This window comes from Maylandia zebra, linkage group LG17 (assembly GCF_041146795.1).
Source record: "Maylandia zebra isolate NMK-2024a linkage group LG17, Mzebra_GT3a, whole genome shotgun sequence".
Taxonomy (NCBI): domain Eukaryota; kingdom Metazoa; phylum Chordata; class Actinopteri; order Cichliformes; family Cichlidae; genus Maylandia; species Maylandia zebra.
The window spans coordinates 31,515,558-31,536,989 of NC_135183.1; the positions used below are offsets into that span (position 1 = coordinate 31,515,558).

At 40.2% G+C, this 21,432-nt stretch overlaps 1 protein-coding gene across 6 annotated transcripts in view; it reads right to left on the minus strand.

Moving 5' to 3' along the window:
- Positions 1-3,552: 3,552 nt before the first annotated feature.
- Positions 3,553-21,432, minus strand: part of grm8a (glutamate receptor, metabotropic 8a) — a 315,894-nt gene continuing 298,014 nt past the window's right edge. For 5 of the 6 annotated variants that reach the window (XM_004560918.5, XM_004560917.4, XM_023153328.3 and 2 more), the window contains 3 exons: positions 6,234-6,374; positions 5,941-6,046; positions 3,553-4,378 (listed from right to left, as the gene is read on the minus strand). In XM_004560918.5, the coding sequence (XP_004560975.2) occupies positions 4,329-4,378; positions 5,941-6,046; positions 6,234-6,374 (297 nt within the window). In that variant the 3' untranslated portion in view covers positions 3,553-4,328. Of the gene's footprint in view, positions 4,379-5,936; positions 6,047-6,233; positions 6,375-21,432 lie in introns of all 6 variants that reach the window. The other variant, XM_014409627.3, reaches the window with a different exon arrangement.

Consider the following 21,432-nt stretch of genomic DNA (forward strand, 5'->3'; position numbering starts at 1 on the left):
CCGGAGATCTCTGTCCAGAAGAGCGCAGTCCTGGGAACAGCTAAGATACTGCGCAGGACCCTCAAGCTCCCAGGCCTCTGGTAGAGGACCCGAGCTTGAAGGATAAACCGCCCGCAGGGGCGTGCTGGGTGTTTATATATATATAGATAGATATATTTTTATTCCATTCAGCCTAAGACATCAAGGACATTGTCTCACAAATCCTGTTTTAAGTTCACATTTTCAAAGTAAGAGTTATGTGTGAGATAAATGTATTGTTTGGCATCTTTAAGTAGCACAAGAGTTTTTAGCTCATGGTATTTAACATTCAGTGTTTCTATTAACAATAAGTTAGCTCTGTTTTTTCCAGGAAGAAGATGACCCAGAACTCCCTTGTGCTTCAGATTCAGATTTGCAGCAGGGAGCGCTCTTAGCCACACTCCTGCTAACATACATATGCATACTGTATGCATATTGATATGCAGCAGTGGGACTGGTGATTCAAAATGTTTCAAAATATAGCTAGATAAATAGATCTACTCTGTACTTTCTTAGGTCAAGGTAAATGCAATAGTAAAATTATGTCTTTAAAAAAAAAAAAACCACCCTTTGTGGAATGATGCATGACTGCATGCTGATGTCTGAAGTCTATTAACATCCAGGTTTGGTAATTTGAATGAACTGGCCCTTTAAACAGCCTAGAGGGATATATTACTGTGTATTTGAAAGGAAACTTACCTTCTGTGAAGCTTGAAATCCCAGACTCTAATATTAATAACCAAAATGATTTATTAGTTATCGAGCTAGCTGTTATTATGTTTTCTTATAAGACAGTCGTTGTGGGAGAAATGACTTCAGTGTAAAAGTGTGGCTCTTTTGGCAGCTTAACTGATATGGTGAGATGATCCTGTCTATGTCATTACTAAATGACTGTGGCCCTGTATTATGTCCCAGTAAAGCCCCATAGCTACCATGGCTGGGAACCAGATCCATTCTGTCTTTCAGTGCTGCTATAACTAGCTAACTGACGCTTCATTGTTAGCACTGGCTAACCTATAGTGACTATTTATGAAAATAACGAAATAAAGAAATTTAGACTCATTTCTAGCTTTCTAAATAAAATAAAAAAATTTTATATTTAAAAGTAGTTTGCAAGTCTCAAACAGTATAACGCATTGATGTAGCCCAAGGATTAGAAAAGAGCCTTAAATCTTCATACAGGCTGAGGGCCACCAGATGGCGATATCTGTGACTGGAAAAAGACTTCTGGTCCAGTGATTATAAAAATTTTTTGCTTTGACTTGAGCTTTGTAAACACTTTCCTATTGACTTCATTGGGTCAATCAACTTGAAATGGTCAAGTCAATGAGCAAGATTTCAGAGGCCCACCCTTGTCACATCTGTTTTTGACAACAGCAAAATGCTAAATTCGAGGTTCCACAACCGGACTTCAGAACCCAGTGGAGGACATCATCACAGCTAAAGCCTTCTTTTATATCATCTATTGTTTATTAAACTTCTACAATGCAGTGGAAAAAATTTGATTGAATAGATCAATGTATCAGCTGCCATGAAAAACAAAAATAAAACTGGATTCTTTCCAAAAAGACAGAATATTTATTTTATCAATAAAACTGAAATTTGCCAATTATCCTTTTTTGGTAATTTACTATTTAAAAGTATGTTTTGATACTGGTTATCAAAATACCATATACGTTATTATCTGCAATGATGAGAAATACATTTCATGTTAGAGCGATGACCGCAGGATGTGCACCAATAGTTTGTTTAGCAGTTTGGACTGCCCTAAGTGTATGACTAAAGTGCATAAAGAGTCTGTAAAAATACAGAATATTTTAACTGCTTTGACATGAAAGAATTTTCAGTATTTTTACTATTTTTAGATTAATTTTTGCATATTTTAAGGGTGGAGTGCCCACTCCGGGTCGGGGATGAGTTCCTGCCCCAAGTGGAGGAGTTCAAGTATCTCGGGGTCTTGTTCGCGAGTGATGGGAGAAGGGAGCTGGAGATCGACAGACGGATTGGGGCTGCGGCTGCAGTAATGCGGACGCTGCACCGGTCAGTCGTGGTGAAGAGGGAGCTGAGTGTAAAAGCGAAGCTCTCAATTTACCGGTCGATCTACGTCCCTACCCTCACCTATGGCCATGAGCTGTGGGTAGTGACCGAAAGAACGAGATCGCGGATACAAGCGGCGGAAATGAGCTTCCTCCGAAGGGTGGCTGGCCTCTCCCTTAGAGATAGGGTGAGAAGTTCGGCCATCCGGGAGGGGCTTAGAGTAGAGCAGCTGCTGCTCCACATCGAAAGGAGCCAGCTGAGGTGGTTCGGGCATCTGGCAAGGATGCCCCCTGGGCGCCTCCTGGGCGAGGTGTTCCAGGCATGTCCCACCGGGAGGAGGCCCCGGGGCAGACCCAGGACACGCTGGAGAGATTATATCTCTCGGCTGGCCTGGGAACGCCTTGGTATTCCCCCGGACAAGCTGGAGGAGGTGGCTGGGGAGAGGGAGGTCTGGACCTCTTTGCTTAGGCTGCTACCCCCGCGACCCGACCTCGGATAAGCGGATGAAGATGGATGGATGGATGGATAATTATGACTTTAACCATTTACTGAAACTTCACGGCTGTAAGAAACTATAAGAAAAAACGAATAATGTACTGGCAGAAAATGGCCAGTAGAGTTTTTAAAAAAGTAATAAATACTTAAAGAGTGCCATGAGATTTTGTTTATGGTCTGTATAACACCAGAATGGATTTAGTTTATGTGATTATTTTGAATCACACTAGGAATCCTTGAAAGGCAAGCTCCCAATGCATTCTGTGCTATACTCCTGGCAGTGAAGTATACATGAATCACTGTCTTGGGGTGTAAACTAAAACTGCCAACCTTGACTGAAAAGTTTAGCATTTGGCTTATAAACAAGCTCCAGTGGGTGTAGGGTCATGTTACACATTTCAAGTCTTACCCAAGTCTTTTCCATTAAATAAACAGGTAGGAGTTTAGTATTTTGTTTAAGGCCATGTGGGATTTTGCAGTTAGAAAACAATGAAAAAGCAGCTGCAAAAACAATACATTGTGGGGGAAAAAAGGCCTCCACTACCAGGTGTACATTTACTGATTTTTCTACACATACACTTTGTCATCAAGGGAGATTTCCACGGCTTTCAGAAGAAACAGCAGAAACTACAAAAAGTATGAGATCACTATTTCAGGAATACACTTGGTAAATTTCACACCTTTTCTTGTAACATCTGTGTGTAGCGCACACCATCCTCCTGTAAAAGGTGTGATTTGTCCTTTCACTTTGCCTTCAGCAGTATTGATTCCCCCCCCCCAACAAGAATGGATCTACTGTAGTGATGCAGTTGACTGTTTTTTTTTTTAGTTCTCGTGTATTTCTGAAGGCTGGACATCAGGTTGTTGTCTCTAATATTTATCACTCAATAACTTTCACTCTCCTTTATCTTCTGGCCCATTTTCCAATAGCAGAGAGAAAAAAACACCCTTTTTCTTTCAAACTCATTTCCGCATTTTTCAAAAGCATGACAACAAAATCTACACATTTGCAAAACATTCCTTTATTATAAATAAATCTCCTTTTTGTATAAAAACTGGCATGCTTCAACCATGGCATTTTACAGGTTCACAACCCAAGGCTACAACCCGGATAGCCAAGACAGGAGGAAACACACTCATCTCATTATGCAAGGGCGATCCATCAGACAACGGTGAGACAAGAATGAAAAAATCGTCACGACCACAAAAATACCTACAAGTAGAGAATAACAACAAACATGTTTGAGTCTCATAGATTTTCTCTTACATTTCTCTTTTTAAATATTTTTTAAAATGTAATTTGTTAAATCTCTTTTTTAGCCCCACCTTTTGCCCTTTTGATATAATTTCTACACATTTTTTTGAGTTTTTTTATGACTTTTTTCTTTTTTAAAATTTTTTATTTTTGTTTTTATATGTTTTAATAGTTACTCTTTCCACCACAGTCTCCTATGGTACCACTTTTTTTCATGTTGTTTCTTTTTTTTTTCTTTTTTAAAACAGGTAAGTTCATGGTAGGACCAATGAGCTGTGAACAGCAGGAAAGCAGGCACACTGACTGGCTGTTTATGTGGTCCCACCTCTGTGATTTGATGGGGAACAATACAAAATGTCTCATGCTTGAATTCCATTGGGCGCTCTGTCTGTTTTCCACTTTTTCAGCCAATCAGCTGAGTCACAGCTCTTCCTTCCCCTTGGCCCTGCCCCCACAACACGTCCCCCTCCTATTCAATCCCCCCCCCTCTTCTCCATCGTCATCTTCTTCTTCTATGGTCCCTTCACATGGCGTGATTACTGTAGCTGACATATGTCATCTTAGTTGATGAAGCTGTGTAAAGAGTTAAATAAAATAAGATGAAAGAGCGTGCGTCATGGGAACAGAATTGCCAACAAAAAAAAACATGAAGGGAAAATTGGCAAAGAAATGTAACAAGCAACAGAATAAAAGTAAAGTGACAAATATGAGGAATGGAAAAGGGCAGGGAAAAAAAACAAAGAAGAAAGACCAGTTTAGAAAACAGTGTCACATCAACAATCCACTGTAGTTGCTGGGGCTTTTTGTTAAACCATGATGTCTTCTGTCCCCTCAAGCATGCTGCGGTAAATGTCAATATTTTTGCTGCAGAGCAAGCCTCTAACAGCACCACCATTACACACTGATGGAATCGTTTTGGGTTCTTTTCCGCTCACTTGTTTTCACACTGCCTTAGACTGCCTGGATGATAGTTAAAGTAATAGTAAATAAAAATAAAGCTAAAAATTGAAATAACAATAATAATAATAATAACTCGAACACTAACGAAAATGGTAAAAACAAGCATCTAGACACGTTTGATAATGCCATCTTTCTGTTCAATCTGCTTCCTGGAACATCAAACTTTTTTCTAAACTTTTTGCAAACAGAAGCATTTAAATAGATGACTAAGCAGTTCAACCATTTGCTAAATGAATGAACTGTGACCTGCTTTCCTCACTGATGCTAATAAAGTGCTGACAGAGGGGCAGGGCAAGGTTTAGCTTCACTGTTCTGGAACCTATTATCCACGTGCACACAGAACTCACAAACTGCACACAAACAACTGTTAATAATTCCTTAGTATGCTAACGGGATTTCCTGCAAACGCACACACACACGTGCAAACCAAGAGTAACTGATACGTGCGCACTGCAGGAACCTGGAACAAAACCACCTCGATATAAACACTAAGCTTCTCGTGCACACGCACATAAATCCTCCCTCGTTTCATTTTATCTGCAAATTGTTAACACCGGGACACAAAACAGTCTCTAAGTGAATTTAACAGTGCTTCGACTACAACATGGTGAGTACAGCAGGCATGCAAGAAACACATTTTCAGTAAAAGAAAACAGTATCTAAGGTTAATGTACACGTGGAGGAAGATTTTATTTGTTTGATTTTTACAGTGTTACTCCATCACAGCGTGCAATTAACAAAATATAAATGGATCATCCACAAGCTGGGTGGTTGGTAAATTATTTGGTTGTTTCTAAATGAGCTCACATAAATGGCTGCCAGGCTGCTTCATAAACACATTATGCTATACTTGATGTTTTTCAATTACGGCTAACTCTATACTGATTCAAACCAGAAAATTAGCCTGAAAATGATGTGTGTTTTTGAAATCACGTTACTAAATATTACTTTGTTGTTTTCTATTAATTTCTTCTCTGCTATTTGCTCATATTCTAGATTTCTTGACCAATCTACATGTATTTGACCTTGGTGATGCATTTTTTTTCAATACAAGTGTGTTGTTTACTAAAAAACTGATGTACGACTAAAAATTTATTTTTTATTTTAATTATATAAAGCTTGTCTCTTTTAAGTTTATATGTGTAATTATAAAATTTTGGTGTTCTCTTACTCACTGTTGGTCTCCATGCTCTCACACAGTTCAGTCTTAACTTCTCCATTTGGCCGGTCTCCTCCCTTCTGAGTCAGTTTTCCCGACATGGTGGCTGCTGTCACGATCGCCTGCGTAGTCATTTATTCATAATGAGAATTTTATTAATTATAAATGAGGAAAATGGTCTTAGTATACCTACGTTCTTCTTTCTCCCTTTGTAATTTCATAAAAATATTTTCTGCTTAACGTCAGCCAAAATCAAAATATATGGATTTGGAAAGCATTATGAAAACATAAGAGTAAAAGCCACGTCACCTTGAAGCTCCGTTTTCGTTTGGGTACGTTCTGCTCGGGGTGGAAGAGGATGATGTAAACCTTGGGCATGTAGAGCATCCCCAGAGAAACAGATGCAGACAGGCTCAGAGAGATGGTCAGGGTAGTAGTTTGTATATACATCTGCAATGAGAACGAGAGAAAGAGTCATTTATTACATTTTGAGTTGTCAGAAATAGTCTGTTTAATCATCCAGTGTCAGAATACATTTAATCAAAGGAAGACAAGGAAGTCAGTTGGGAAGTGGCGGGGGTAAGGAAGTAGAGGGTGGCCTAACAAGGGTGATATGAGCAGAAAATTTGTCAAGTGACAGCTACGACGACACACAGGCTAGTATATAAAACAATGACATGAATGATGGCACCAATGAAGTTGCTTAATTGCCCGTGTGCTGCAGAGCTCGTCTCCTTGTCTAGAAGTCGAAAGTGATTCTCAATGTTTTTGTCAGAAAACACTAGAGAAGTGGGTTTATGGCATCAGTTAAGAAGATGGTGAGGAAAATTACACAAAATTGACATTCAGACAAGTTTTCCTGAGAGTTTTGATAAAATTTTGTCTGATATCAGATACAACTGTGAACTTGCTTTACTCTGTTCCCATCCTCGGTTTTGCAAGTGGATAACATCCACCTGAAACAGATATTGCTTGGGTCAACACTGGCCTAGCCACATTCTCATTTTATAAGAGTTTTTGAAGATTAGAGCAATGTCGAAATGATTGGTGAATCTCTAACTCTTTCACAGCGCTGGATTCTTTTTTTCCAGTCAAGAAACTGTTCTTCATCGTGCAATGCCAATTACAGTATATATATCAAAAAATCTGCAGATAGCAGGATGAAGTTTGGCCTGTATGGCATTCTATAGGAGTAGAACAGAAAACTTTAGATTTCAGAGACTGAGTTGTTGGCAAACTAGAGTTCCCATCCAAAAATAAAATCTGTGCATTTCTATATTTATTCAGTTGTGAGTGTGCTGAATTACCATGTAGACAGACAGGCATCCAGAAACTGTCCTAGGTGGCAGGTACTAGTGGACTGAAGGACAGATATGATGACATGTGCTTTAGGTAGAGAGTCACCTACCAAATTTCAGTGTTCTATTAGAAAACAGCGATTCTGCTAAGTAAGCTAAGGTGCAATTATGATGAAACAGGAGGGGAGTTCAGGCAGAGACATTAACACACTGAAACATTCCGCAGTGGACTAAGCACCAGTTCTTAGTGGATCCTTAGGGAGTTTCATAGTGTAGTTTGGAGGAGGACAGATGTAATGACAGGCTTCACCCACGGCCCTGACACAGCTGACAACATCTCAAGACAAAGGCCTTATCAGGCAAGCAGTGTAGTGGAAGGACTGGTGAAGGTAGAGCGCAGTAAAAATGCAACAAGGAAAAGTAGGAGACTCGTGGAGACAGAAGGGACATAGGGAGGCAAAAACATGACAAAAAACTGATGTTTAAGAATGTGGCAAGAAAGAAGATGAGAAGCGTGTGCATCACAGACACGATGATCAAATGAGAAGGACAGAGTGACCAGTGAGACCACAGCAGTCACCGCTGTCAAGAAGAGGACCGAATCAGGCAGTAACTACAGCCTGACAAGAAGCAGAAAAACAACAAAAAAAGTAAAGCTGCACAGTGTGGTAAACACCATGCTACTACTGCAGAAAAAAAGTGTTTGATCCAAAGCAGCTCATTTCATTTCACTGTGAGAACAAAAACACCTTTCATGCCATACATTTGCAACACACAATCATAATATGAATAATAAACAGAAAGCCTGACTTACACTCAATAATAAGAAGTCATTCTTTTAATATCACACTGCTGGAAAGAAAGCAACCAAGCCAACATAGAAGTACTTAAAAAAACATATTGAATGCATCCATGAAAAATGTCCTGAAAATGTATAACAAGAAGCAGGTATAGAGTTTAATTCAGTTTCACTGTTGGTAATAAAAGCCTCTAGAACATGCAACTGTCAATTGGTCAAAAACAACTGGAACTGGAAATGCACACTACAAAAAATTAAGGCTAAGCTAAGGCTGTTCTCTTAGTCAGAAAGGCCCCAGCTTGTCTTAGCGTACCCTTACTAGATCATTTTGTGCTTACAAAAAGTAAGGACAGTAAAGTCTGGAGTAACACCGTCTTTAATAAGGAGCATCTCATGTCCTATTTCAGTTGATATGAGCTCTGGGTTGTGACTGAAAGAATGAGATCACAGATACAAGCAATGGAAGTGAGCTTCCACTACTCCTTCAAAAGAAGCCAGTCAAGGTGGTTCAGAGATCAGACAAGGACGCCTCCTGGATACCTCCTAGGTGACAGGTTTTAGGCATGTCCTACAGGGAGGAGGCCCTGGGGCAGACCCAGGACACACTGGAGAGATTATGCCTCTCGGTGTGCTTGGAAACTTCTCTGTGTCTTCCTGGACAAGCTGGAGGAGATTGCTGGGGAGAGGGAGGTTTGGGTATCTCTGATTACATTGCTACCCCGGACCAAGATAAGTGGCATAAAATGGACTGATGGTGTTTCTTGTCTAAACAAAAAACCTGAACAGATCTCTTGACTCTGATATAAAAATAAATCATTGCTTGAAGGGGTTTAAGTATTAAACAGCAGCACAAATCTAATTAAATACTTTAGGTGATAAGTCTCAACGCTGGCTTCTTAGATTAACAGCTGACTTTAAAATAGTCGATGACCTGGTGAAAGAAGCTCACAGAGACGCGATAGTATTATATTTATGAATGTTTTCGTAGGCCCCTGATTAACACCAAACCCCTATGAGTTTGCCCTCAAACATGTATTTGAAGACATTTAAAAGTATCCTTATACTTATCTGCAGCACCATGCTTTTATCCATGCACCCTGGTTGAGTAGCTTTGCATAATTCATAATTCAAAATTGTCCTTTTTTATATTATACTGGGCCTTGGTGCAACTCCTCAGTTCCTCCTCCGTCTAAAATGAGCCATTGTGTCTCAGAGCCTAGAATAGAAAACCTGACTAGACAGTGAACCTGAGCATTTAAAGAGGGATTGCACAGATAACTTGTGCATACTTTGATCTCATTTGAAACTTAATATGAGCATCCACTAATAGAACAGTATTATACTGCATGTAAAAGGAAGTAAGGAATATCATAATGGAGACCCTTTAATCGTAATGGCCCAAACTTAAATTAGTCTACAAAAATATACAACAGAGGAACAGACATGCCTGCCCGAGGGTTTGAATTAATTGCAGTGACAGTAGCTAAAGCATAAGGGGACTGCATGGTCAATAAACTGGATGCAAGCGGATGCGTGCAAAAGCACAAACATGACCTACACGTGTAAACTAAGAAATAAACTCACATGAACAGAATGTAATATTAACATCACATGGGAGTTATTATTCTTCTGGGTGACCTTCCTTAAAAAAAATAGACCCTGCCTGCAGCTTCATTATAGCCTCTGATTGCAGTTATTACCCCACAGCTGCACGCAAACACTCGCACACAGCAGAGCGTGTGCAATCAGGACCAAACTTCACAGTCGTGTGAGACACATCGTCACTTAAACAAAAGAAACCTGATCATGAAAGAAATTTGCAAGAGGGGAATTTGTAGATTCATTTACATGTTGCCATATTGTTTCTTTTTCAAATCTCCTGCCAACAAATTGTCTTTAATTGAATTGCACTGATACAGGGAACAGTAATTCGCTATATCTGAGAAGAACAGATGGAGAAGGAAAAAACATATTTTCACTAGGAGAAAGGAATAACTCGAGAAAAAGAAATGGCTGAAAGAGCGAATGACGAAAAAGGAAAAGCCAGAGTAACTGCGAGAGGAAAAAGATTTATTCCCTTAAGCGGTGAACTTGCTCTTACCGAAACAGCAGCAAGTCTGCTGATAGCCACTTCCATTACATCTAGCCTTTGGTCCAAAGTTGTGACCTCCTGCTGTTATTTACACAAAGACTGAAACACATACACAAACACAAACTGAGGGCTGAAATCGTCATCCTCCACCTTGTTGTTCACACTTGATGCAGGCTGAAATGCGTGCCACGGAAGAGCGCGCTATTAACTCAAAAGACCCACTCAAAAAATAAAGCAATGACCTATGGCTGGCTGTATTCAGCGTGCTCCTTTAAGGTTTAAAACATTTATAGATGTGTAATGAGATTCAGGATGTGGAACAGACAGATAGAGCAGATGTGTTTAACGCCTTGGCAGACAAACTGGAGTAAGGAAGGTCACGAAAGAAAGAGAAACAATTGAAAGTTTGGATTCATGGTGCCCTTTTAATGTTTTTTTTCCAGTTTATTTTTCACTGTCTACAAGTAATATGGACCCACGCAGACTTTGAAGTGCTGGGTTGATTTCACAGGAGCCTTTTTTATGGAAACCTCATGACTCATATTTACTTCATTATTTCCTCTAAAGGAAACTGCTCATCTAAGAATGATCGTCTTCTGCAGAGCTTGTTACTTTTCAATTAGTGCTTCAAGGATAGTTCCACTGTTATTCAACCTAAACCTTATTGTATTGACTACAACCATTTATAACCACCTATAGATTTATTACATTTCTGAAGAACACTTTTCATTTCAACTATACATGAAAAAGGCTCCCAATAGGCCATAAATAGCTAAACTGTATTAGAAACATGAATCTAGACGGAGACAGTTCGATTGTCTCATAGTTATCGGGCGCAGAAGTTCAACTCCTCATCATCACTGTGCAACCTTGAATCTACACTCAGTCGCTGATACTGAATATCTGTGTAACAATGTAATTCCTGGCCAATTGTGACAGTCTGGCAGCTTAAAAGTTCAATGACACGTCAGTTGGTGCAAAGACGGCGACTTTCTTTTCGCAGCAAACCCATATGATAGCTGAAGCATGACAGTTCATCTAAAAGGCTATTCTGAGTTCACTCGGCTGCACTGTGAGTGACACTGAAATGGAATGTACTTATCAAGAATACATTCTAAGTAAATTAAGCAAATTAGACCCATCTCCTTCAGGCTCATTGCTTTACACAAAAGACCATGTACATATTAAGTTTATCATGTTATATGAATTGAAAATGACATTGTAATTGGTGTATTTCAAAGTCCATATAGGGTGTCAAACATATGGCTTGAGGACCAGAATTGGCCCAGGAAAGACTCCAATCTGCCCCGTCTGCAAAAGTAAGTACATCCCTGATGTAGAGTAATGCTGTTGGCAGTAATTTTGGGTGAAGCAGCAAAATGCAGGTAAAATTTTTGGTGATTTATGGTGAAAGCTGTTCCACCCACAGGCTACACCTTTATTCTTTCATGCCATGCTTTCATTTACTGCCCATTCTACATGATCAGTGCTTCTCTCTCGTACCACCGCAGAATAACTGTAAGTGCACATGCTTATTACAAGTAAACATGTTTGATAGTAGAACAGACAACAGTGCACCTGCCATATGCGTTGTCCCAGTTCAACTGTTAAAAAGCAGATGATTGGCTCTTTAGGGAGAGAGGCAACACAGCGGCACTCTTTGGCATTGCAGGATTCATCCATAAATTTCGATTCGGGATCCTTTAGGTGTCATTCCTCTTGCATTATGTCATCTCTGGGTTTTTATCTGCACCTTTTGTTTACTCTTCATCCTTCACCAATACCGCTCAGCTTTCAGAGGATTTCTATAGAAAAAAGAAGCCAATCAAAGAGAGGTAGTGATGTCGTTTAATCACTGCTGTAATGTAGTTTAATCAATCGATGCGAGTGGTGACGGAAAGAACGAGATTGCAGATTTAAGTGGTGGAAATGAGCTTCCTCCGAGGGGGTGTCTAGGCTCGCCCTTAGAGACAAGATGAGCAGCTCAGTCTTTCAGGAGCAAGCTCAGAGAAGAGACTCTGCTCCCTCTGGTCCCTTGCATCAAAAGGAGACAGTTGAGGTGGTTCAGGAATGTGTCAACGATGCCTCCTGGAGGTGTTTCAAGACTTGTGTCTCTCCGATGGTTTAGGAAAGCCTCAGCATCCCCCTGAAAGAGCTCTAGGTGGTAGTTGGGGAAAATGAGGTCTAGGCAGTTCTGTTTATTACCGCTTCCGCCCTCTGACCCCTACACATAAAAGCAACAGAAAAGACGGATTTGACATATGTAGGGGTTTTAAGAAACACAAAAATCCCAGCTTATGAGGCTTGGTGAACCATGACATGAAAGCTTCTGAGTCATTACATGGCATCTGTGATTATCGCAACTCCTTTCATACTCCAAAACAAGAAAAGGGTAGTGAAATCAAAGAGTCCTGGCAAGCGACTTATCTAAAGAGAGGGAGGGAGAGGGAATGAAAGAGAAGGAATTTGTATGAATATGAAAGACATTGTGGGAAAGTGAACGAGAGAATAAAGAAAATGCGAAAAACAAACAACAAAGGAAAGTTTTGGGTGAAATTGGTGGAATTGGAGGAGTAACGAAGAGTGATGAAGGAAAAACAGCAACAAAGAAGCAAGAACCAGTGAGTGAACTGAAGAACAAAGTCTTGTATCTCTCATTGCCATGGGCATGTGGTTTGTGATGCAATAGCATTTTCTTTTGGGACGTTTACATTGAGGTTGCACGTCTTAAAGCAAACAGTGTCACAAACTTTGCTTCGTATTACTATTTTAATTTTACAGTGATTATGTTTTTTCTTAGTTTTTTGGGTTTTTTTTCTTTTACACTGATCACTTGCCTGTTTTGGCTTGTTGGTATTGTTTTGTACAATGTGTATTCAATTCAGCTTTAATTCACCCTACAATATTAGAGGGAAGACTGAAACAATCAGACGACCCCTGTATAAGCAAGCACTTGGTGACAGTGGAAAGGAAAAACTCCCTTTTAACAGAAAGAAACCTCCTCCAGAATCAGGATCAGATCGGCAGCCAACTGCCATTACTGATTTGGGGTGAGGGGATAGAGAAGAGAAGGGCCTATGAACATACTGGAAGTGAAGACGGGAGTGGTGGAGAAATGCTCAGTGCATTATGGGAAGCCCTGCAGCATCCTGAACCTATAGCAACATAACTTCATGGTCACCTGGTCCAGCCCTAACTTGAAACGTTATCAAAAAATAAAGATAAGTCAAATTTCAAAAGTAGCTGATGGTGCTGCCTCGCATTCCACTTTTTATTCTACTTTTACAAACTACAGGAATCACAAGTGAGACTTCAGTCTGAGAGCAAAGTGGTCTGTTGGTGTAATATGGTTCTATTAGATCTTGAAGATATGATGGGGCTGATCATTCAAGCCTTTTTATGCATTTAAAACATAATCAGATGTGTTTTAAATGCATGCACTGTTGTTTAAAACCATAAAACTGAGAAGAAATCTGTGCAAACTTTAAGATGAATATCAAAATCTATTTTTAGGCATATCAAAATTTAACAGGAAAAAGCTTGTCTGGAGCTTTAGGAAAACATATTTTTATTGAACTATCACCTGCCATCATTTGGACGCTGCTGTACTAAATTACTGGGCATTTACTTAAAGCTGAACTCATGTTCAACTTTGTGCTGTCACAGACTCACTAAGATCTTTAGCCAAAAATCAGTCCATTCTCTCCATGGAGTGATGTCTCCCAGCTCTCATTTGAAATAAATGACCACAGGCTACTTTGTTTCTTGTATCGAGTCAGGGAATGGTCAGAGAGAAAGATAGCCAAGAGAGGGGAGAAAAGAAGGGTAGTGAAAGCATTGTTCGAGACATTTTCCATTTCCAAAGACATTTCTGTTTTTTTCTCCATCGTTCCATCAGCCTCTTTGCCATTCCCTCACTCCTGCCCATACAATCTCTAATGATTGGCCGGCACTCTTCACTGCACTCCAAACTCCCTCGTATCTCTCTGTGGAATATTTTCCTCTGTCCTCACTACTTCTTTTTCTATCCTTCATTATATCTGTCTCTGTTGCTCTCTTCTGCTTCATCTTTCTGCCTTTTCAACCTTCTTATGTTTTACAGAACGTCGCCCTGTCATCTCCTTTTCTCCACATATCATCTCTGCATGACTTAAAAAGCTACCGCCTGTGCATGTTGATAGGGAGTTAAAACGTCCTTGACGGGTACCTGTCCTATATAAATATTTTGGCGAGCAGAATGACTTTTTCAAATTGCTTAAAGGTCCTGAACTAACTTCACAATCCCATTTAGAGTCATAACTTCCTCGGTATGTGTGTCTGGGTTCCGCTGTGTGCTTAATTGACCCCGCCTGTTTCTCTCAACTCACGCCATGGGACCACTCATCATTTTAATCACCTAAGCCACAGGAGGGTGAAGAGATTTAATTCTTATTTATATATTTAAAGTAATGTGAGGAGTCAGTATAGAATGATTTTTCCTATTGGGCAAATGTTAAAAATATAAAACACAGTATATATAAAATGAAATTTTTTTTTTTTTTAAATATTGATGTTTTTCTTTTATTTTTAAATATTCTGAATATTCAGAATTTTAACTATGTTCTCCCAGATTTATGGACTATAGTTTGGCTCACTAATATTAGATTACATTTCTTTTATGTATTGCAACAACATGAGAAGCTGCAAAAATTGACTATGCCGTCATCAGCCAGGTGGGCAAAGCCTTAACTATACTACAATGAATATAACCAATCTGGGCTTCGTCTTCTCTAAAGTCAGCTACAAAAATATGTCTTTTCATTCAAGAGTTCTGCCTTCTGCCCTGCACACATGCAAAACACGGAGGAAAACAAAACACCTTTTTTCCAGTGCCTCAACGTACTACAACAACATGGCCTGTGAAGGTTTTTTAAGATTTCTTAATAGGACAGCGTTACCATTGAGGAAGTACTTCGATAAGCAGGGATGCACCCCCTTCCTATCCCAGTTTCAATTCACAGCATACATCCTTCACAAAGACTCAGAACAATGTCTGTAAGCATCAACAATCATCATCATCAAGCATCAACGATCATCATGCATCATCAACTTGCTAAAGTTAAAGTTCAGCAAGTTGTGTTGGTTGTGTCTGCTGAAGTTTAAACAGAGCATTAGAATGAGGAAAAAGGTGACGTAACGTTGAATGTGGCATGGATGTTGGTGCCAGACAAATTTATCTGAATATTTCAGAAACTGCAAATCTATTGGCATTTACATACAAAATCATCCCTAGGGTTTACAGCGTATTGGCCTGAAAAAGAGAAAATATCCAGTATGTATCAGTTCTCTGACCAAAAATGCCTTGCTGATGTTTGAGGTCAAGAAGAAGGGACAACAACTCAAATAACCACTTATTTCAGCCATCGTATGCTAAAGAGCTTATCTGAGCACAAAAAACCCCACTGACCCTTCAAGCAGATGCGATACAGCAGCCAAAAACCACAACAATTTGCACAGGCTGACCAAAATTGGACAACAGAAGTCTGGAAAAATGTTGCCTGATACGAAGGCTCAGAATTATGAGTAAACCACATGACAGCATGACTCCATCCTGCATTATATATATATGAAGTTTAAACTGGTGGTCGTGGGGTAAAGGTGCAGAGGATATTTTCTTGGCATACATTGAGCTCCTCAGTACCAACCGAGAAACTTTCAATTGCCACAGCCTACATGGCTCACACAAAGCAGCGACACAGGACATTTCACAATCATATTTTAACTTTGTGTCAGAGCAGCATAATTGGGCCCGAGCTCAGTCGGTCCCTGTTGTCCACCAAGTGCCTCATTACATTCTACAAACAGCACTTAGAAACTTTCTTTCTCCATCTAATCCATACGGGTGTGGAGTCTGTGTGTGTCATAGAGGACATAGAGTATTTTGTGAAATAATGTTACAGCTATATTTGGAGTTGTGTAGCTCTTCTTGACTTGCAAATCTTGCAAAGTTCAGCCAGTAGCCCCGAGTCAAACAAATTCCGAGCTATATGTAAAAAAATGTATTGTAATGCATACTGTGAGGTTGGCCTTGTTGTCGATAATATGCTTTCCTTTTTCTCTCTCGCTTTCTCATAACTGACATAACTGTGTCCCACTGTGCACAGCTCCAACCAATTAAAATGCCCAGCATGGACTGATGTGGAGTATCATCAGGCAGCAGACTGCTGTCCAGGCTGTGAAAAAAATAACGTGTTACACCTTGAGGAGGAGGATTAGGAGTAACTGTGTCTGTGCTCCACTACCATGAATGTTAAATATTCTTATTCCACTGGCTGATGTTTTGCACTCTTAACAGAAATCGGGCTGGAATTTATATGGAGTACACTGCAGCTGTGAACTACACATGCACAGCCCCAATCCTCTTTTGTAATTTTAGAGGAATTAATAAAAGAAGAAGGTAATAAAGTCCCTTTCATTTGGGGAGTTTATTTAAAGGAAAACATAAAAGGCTTTCATATTGTTTCTTTGGTCCCTTTAATTAAAGTTTTTATTTACAGAGTAACAGCTCTGAAGAGCAACTGGAGCTAATGAAATGTTGTTTGATAGTTTTCCTGGTGTTTTCACTTTCTTATTGTGTCCATGTTGTCATTCCGGCAATTGCTAATTCGGAGAACCAGAACCAGACCAGCTCTTTAGTGATAAAAATGAGCAGTAAGCAAATAAAAGTGCTCTCCTGATTAGAGATCATGAGTGTTTTTGTAGTTTGTGTGCATCACAACAGCAAACACAAACCTGTTGTTCTCCTGTAGTGTTGGTATGACTTAAAATGCACAGATATTGCAATGACAAGCTTGTTTATTTGACCAAATATAGAAGCAAAGGTGCTAGCCGGTATTTTCTGAATCACAAACTAGTAAAAGCCTGTCTTTTTTGTTCCATCGGCTTAAAATATGCAAAAAAGTTAATGAAGGAAAATTTTGCTCATCATTAAATTACAGAATTGGAATAAAAACTCAAACTCTATGCCACTACCCAACAACTCTTTTGTTGACCGAGGATTTTCATTCCAGTGACAGACCTGAATGGTTCCTGCCACGATTTGGGCTAAGCGAGCTCCAAAAATTCCCAAGCCAAGTATCTCCCATCTACTGCCAGCAACCGGGTGCCAGTTTACTGCATCTGCACAGCAACAGCTTGAAAGGCAACAAACTGAATTTCTGTTGGGATCAGCAGGAGCTGCACCATAGCACTAATTAAATCGGTGCTACATTTATCTATTTCTAGATGGCGTTTTTTCCATTTTGCCCAAAATTACCATCCTTGTGCTTAATTAAAGCAGCACGACTCATTTGAAATACCATTCAATAAACATACCTTATATGCACTGTCTTGAAAAGTTAACAGTCATCCAAACAAAAACAAAAAGTGACTTTTAACACAATAGAGTGCCAGGTCTGAAGACTTTATTTAGTTCTTAGTTTTTACTTTGTCATTGTGTTTGTTTCTCCACAGTGAGGCATGTGTGATGATGAAGGAATGACAGTTACAGTGGAGGTGGAAGATAGAAAAGTGAATAAACAACAGCATTAGTCAGAGATGTAATGGTGACGGATGTTGCTGTGGACCTTAAAAGAGAATTTTGATGAAAAGTTTGGATTTATAATGTTCTTTGCCTGCCTCTACTGCTCCCCTGGGGAGAGCCTGCGTGCATCTCACTGAGTGTGCGTGAATTCCAGCGTGCACGTGTGAGTGTTCTTAAACGACCATGTTTGTGAACGCAAAAGACGCATGTGCAAGTGTGTAAGTGTCTGTGTGCGGGCGTGTGTGTGTGTGTGTGTGTGTGTGTGTGTGTGTGTGTGCGTGCACGCGTGTGTGACTGCGAGCATCACTGTGTGAGGCGGCCCCCCTTGGGCATCTCCCCCCATCCTTCAACATCTCACTGTTTGATGTCGGGATCTGACACTTGCTGTCTGTCTCTCCCCATTCTCAGTCAAACGACCAAATCCCACCAGAACCCTGGAAAAGATTGCAAAACCCATTCCTTCAAAAATAAATGAAAGATTTTACTGTTTGTTGGGGGTTTTTTTCGCACACACACAGCCTGCTCAGGTTAATCACCCCAAGGATTGGGATTGGTAAAGTCTGTCAGGATGAAGATGGTGATGTCTAAATCCAAAAAAAAAAAGGAAAAAGAAAAAAGGAAAACATTGTTCAGATGTGATCTGTTCTCTGTACGTGTTCCGTTGATCCCGCATTGCGACTGCGGGAGTTACAAGCTTGTGATGTATTTTCTGGTATATTACCTCACCCATTTTTTTACTTAGCCTCAAACCAAGAAAGTTTTAAATTCAAAATGTACACTTTTAAAGGTGCAGGCATAAGGTGTTTGTCAATCAAAGAATGCATCACCTGCCTTTGCTCTGATCCCATTAACAAAACACGGAACCTACTTGCAACCAGCCACAAATGGGCTTCACTAATAACGTATATCTGGTGGAATTCAATAAGGGATAAATTACCCCCTAACGCTGCTTCAATCCTTAATGAGTGAAAATATATTCTGCTTACATGATGCTTGCTTACAGGAGACAGCATTAGGAAGCGCCATCATCAGCATAAAAAATGCTTTGATTACATTTTGGCCACTTGAGTTAGTAAATTGACCATTTATGCAGTTACTGATGTAGTATTTTATTTAATTTTTGTATTTTATTAAGAAATCGAGTCGATGGAAGTGGATATGTTTGAGTAGCTGGGGTCAACAAGCAGAAAAAAGGGCAGAAGAGAGGTGAAGAAGAGTTTGAGAGCAGGGTGGAGTGGGTGGAGACGATTATCTGGGGTGATTTGTGGCAGGAGGATAGCAGCAAAAGTGAAAGGGAAGGTTTAAAAGGTGGTAGTGAGACTTGCTATGATATATGGTTTGGACATGATAGCACTGAAAGAAAGACTGGAGGTGGCACAGCTGAAAATGGTAAAATTTTCAGTGGGAGTTCCCAGGATGGTCAAGATCAGACATGGGTATAACACAGGGACAGGTCAGTTTGGGAATATTGTAGAAAGGATGCTGAATATGGAGCTGGAAGGCAGGAAAAGGAGCTTGGAAAGAAAAGACTTGTTTAAGTTGCTTTAAGAAGCCTCTCATCAGAGAAGCTTCTTCAGTTCTAAGCATCAAATGGTGGAGAGTCCCAGATTTAAACCCAGTGGGAGTTTCCCCCAAAGAGGGACAAAGGACCCCCTGATAATCCTCTACCTAATCACATGAGCCGAGGTGTGAAAATGGGTGTGGGTCACAATCAGCCAGGGTTTCGGGTGAGCTCATTGTGAAACCTGGCCCCACCCTATCATGCGATTTCCTGAGGTCAGATGGCCCAGGATGTGAGTGGGCATTAAGGCATCTGGGAATGGATCTCAAAACTGGATTATAGATGGCAGACAGTTGGTGTCGACAGATGGTTTGAAAGAGGAGTGCAAGAAGCCATTTATGTCCACTGTGAGCGACCATCTTTGAACAGAGGTGGTGGTTTACGACACCAACTGAAGAAGCTTCTCGGATGAGAGGTGAAATGTCTTCAAGCAACTTAAACAAGTCCAGACACTTTTCTTTCCAAGCTCCTTAGACTGCGACGACCTGGATGACTGAGAACCTTCACAGACAAGGCAGGAAAAGAGAAACCACAAAGAGGATTTGCAGACTTAGTGAAGGAGGACATGCAGAGGGTTGGTGTGACAGTGGAGGATGATGGGGATAGGGTGAAATGGATGAGACGCTGTGGCGACGCCTAAAGAGAGGAGTCAAAAAAAGAAGAAAGAAGGCAAATTTCAGAAGCAAGAAAAAAGCCAAACACAACCTTTTTACTATTATCTTTAAAATAGGATCCATGCTGAATTTCACTTAGACGCCAATAAAATAGCACCACAAAAATGTATTTCTGCTTTTTTGGGTGAAAAAAAAAATCCATTTCACTTCAGATTTTTCTTCTTGTTGTCTGATAGTGCTACTGCTGTACAGAAAGAAAGTAAAGTGCATGCCACAACTCTGCGTACTGTATTGTGGTAAATGCAAACCATTTTCAAGGATGAAGGTCTGGAAAACTGATATAAGTGAATCAGCTTCTGGCCAATCAGAGCAGGGATATCAATTAAATGCAACCCAATAAATGCTGAAATGTGATGCCGTCGGTGGTTGAGAGAGATCCGTGTCACAGAGAGAGATGCTGGTGATGCTTAGATGGTCATGAGTGCATGAGCACAGCTTTGGTTATCTGTCTGGTTCCACAGTGATTCAGAAACGTTATTTTGTTTCCCATATCCCTCTTTATCCCACTCTCAGCCTCTTTGTATCTCTGTTTCAGTTTTATAGTGTCTCCTCTTTGATGTACATTATAATCTCTCTCTTTCTCCGTCTTTCTCTCTCTCTCTGATGTTGGCTTGTAACTTTCCTCCATCTTAATGTTTGATGGCTGTGTCAGTCCCACCTCTTTTGAGTCTCTTTATCTTTTATAATGTCTCTCTCTCGCTCTGCTCTCCCACACTCTCTGATTCACTGCCTCTCTGCAGCATTCTGCCTTGTATTTTCACTCCTTCCACTTGACATTTGTGATCTTTTCTACACCCCTGCCTCCACTTGCTTCCAATCTCTTTTTCAGAACTGTTGCCACCCTCTCAGCCCACTCTCTCCCCTCTTGCTCCGTCTCTCACATCCTTTTCTGATTACTATAGATTGATTACTGAAGGTTACTCCTAGTAAAGATCTGGGCGGCTGCTGGTGCACCACCGGGATCACAGTTACAGCCATAAATCTATCTTTTGACGTTGAGCTGCGACACTGTGTGTGTCTCAGCGTGTGTGTGTGTGGGTGGGTGCGGTAAAGGACAGAGATGGATTTATAATGCAAAGAGATTGATAGTCTGCGCTTTACACTCCTGAAAATCAAACATAATCACCAAGAAAAGAACAAAAATGAGGAATGTTACTGCAATATTTCACTTCCAGTGTTGGGTATTTTTAGGTCAGGACTCCTTCTTTTCTCCTGGGTTAGACAGCAGAGTGCTTATGTACTTATGTGTGTTTTCAAAAAGTGAGATGAAAAATTTATGATTAAAAAGTAGAATGATGAGGTGAAGGGGAGGCCGCAAGAGACAAAAGGTGCATAGGTGTATACGAAAAGGAGCCACAGTGATTGAACCTGCTGATTCATATTATTCAGTGCATGCAGCTGTGTCCTTCTATTACATCACAGCATGAGTCAGTCTTTTCTTAGCCTGGATTTAGGCTGTATCACATATCTCATTGTTTTACTCTGTAATGTAGCCCAAAGTTTTCATGCCTAGAGAAGAAAGA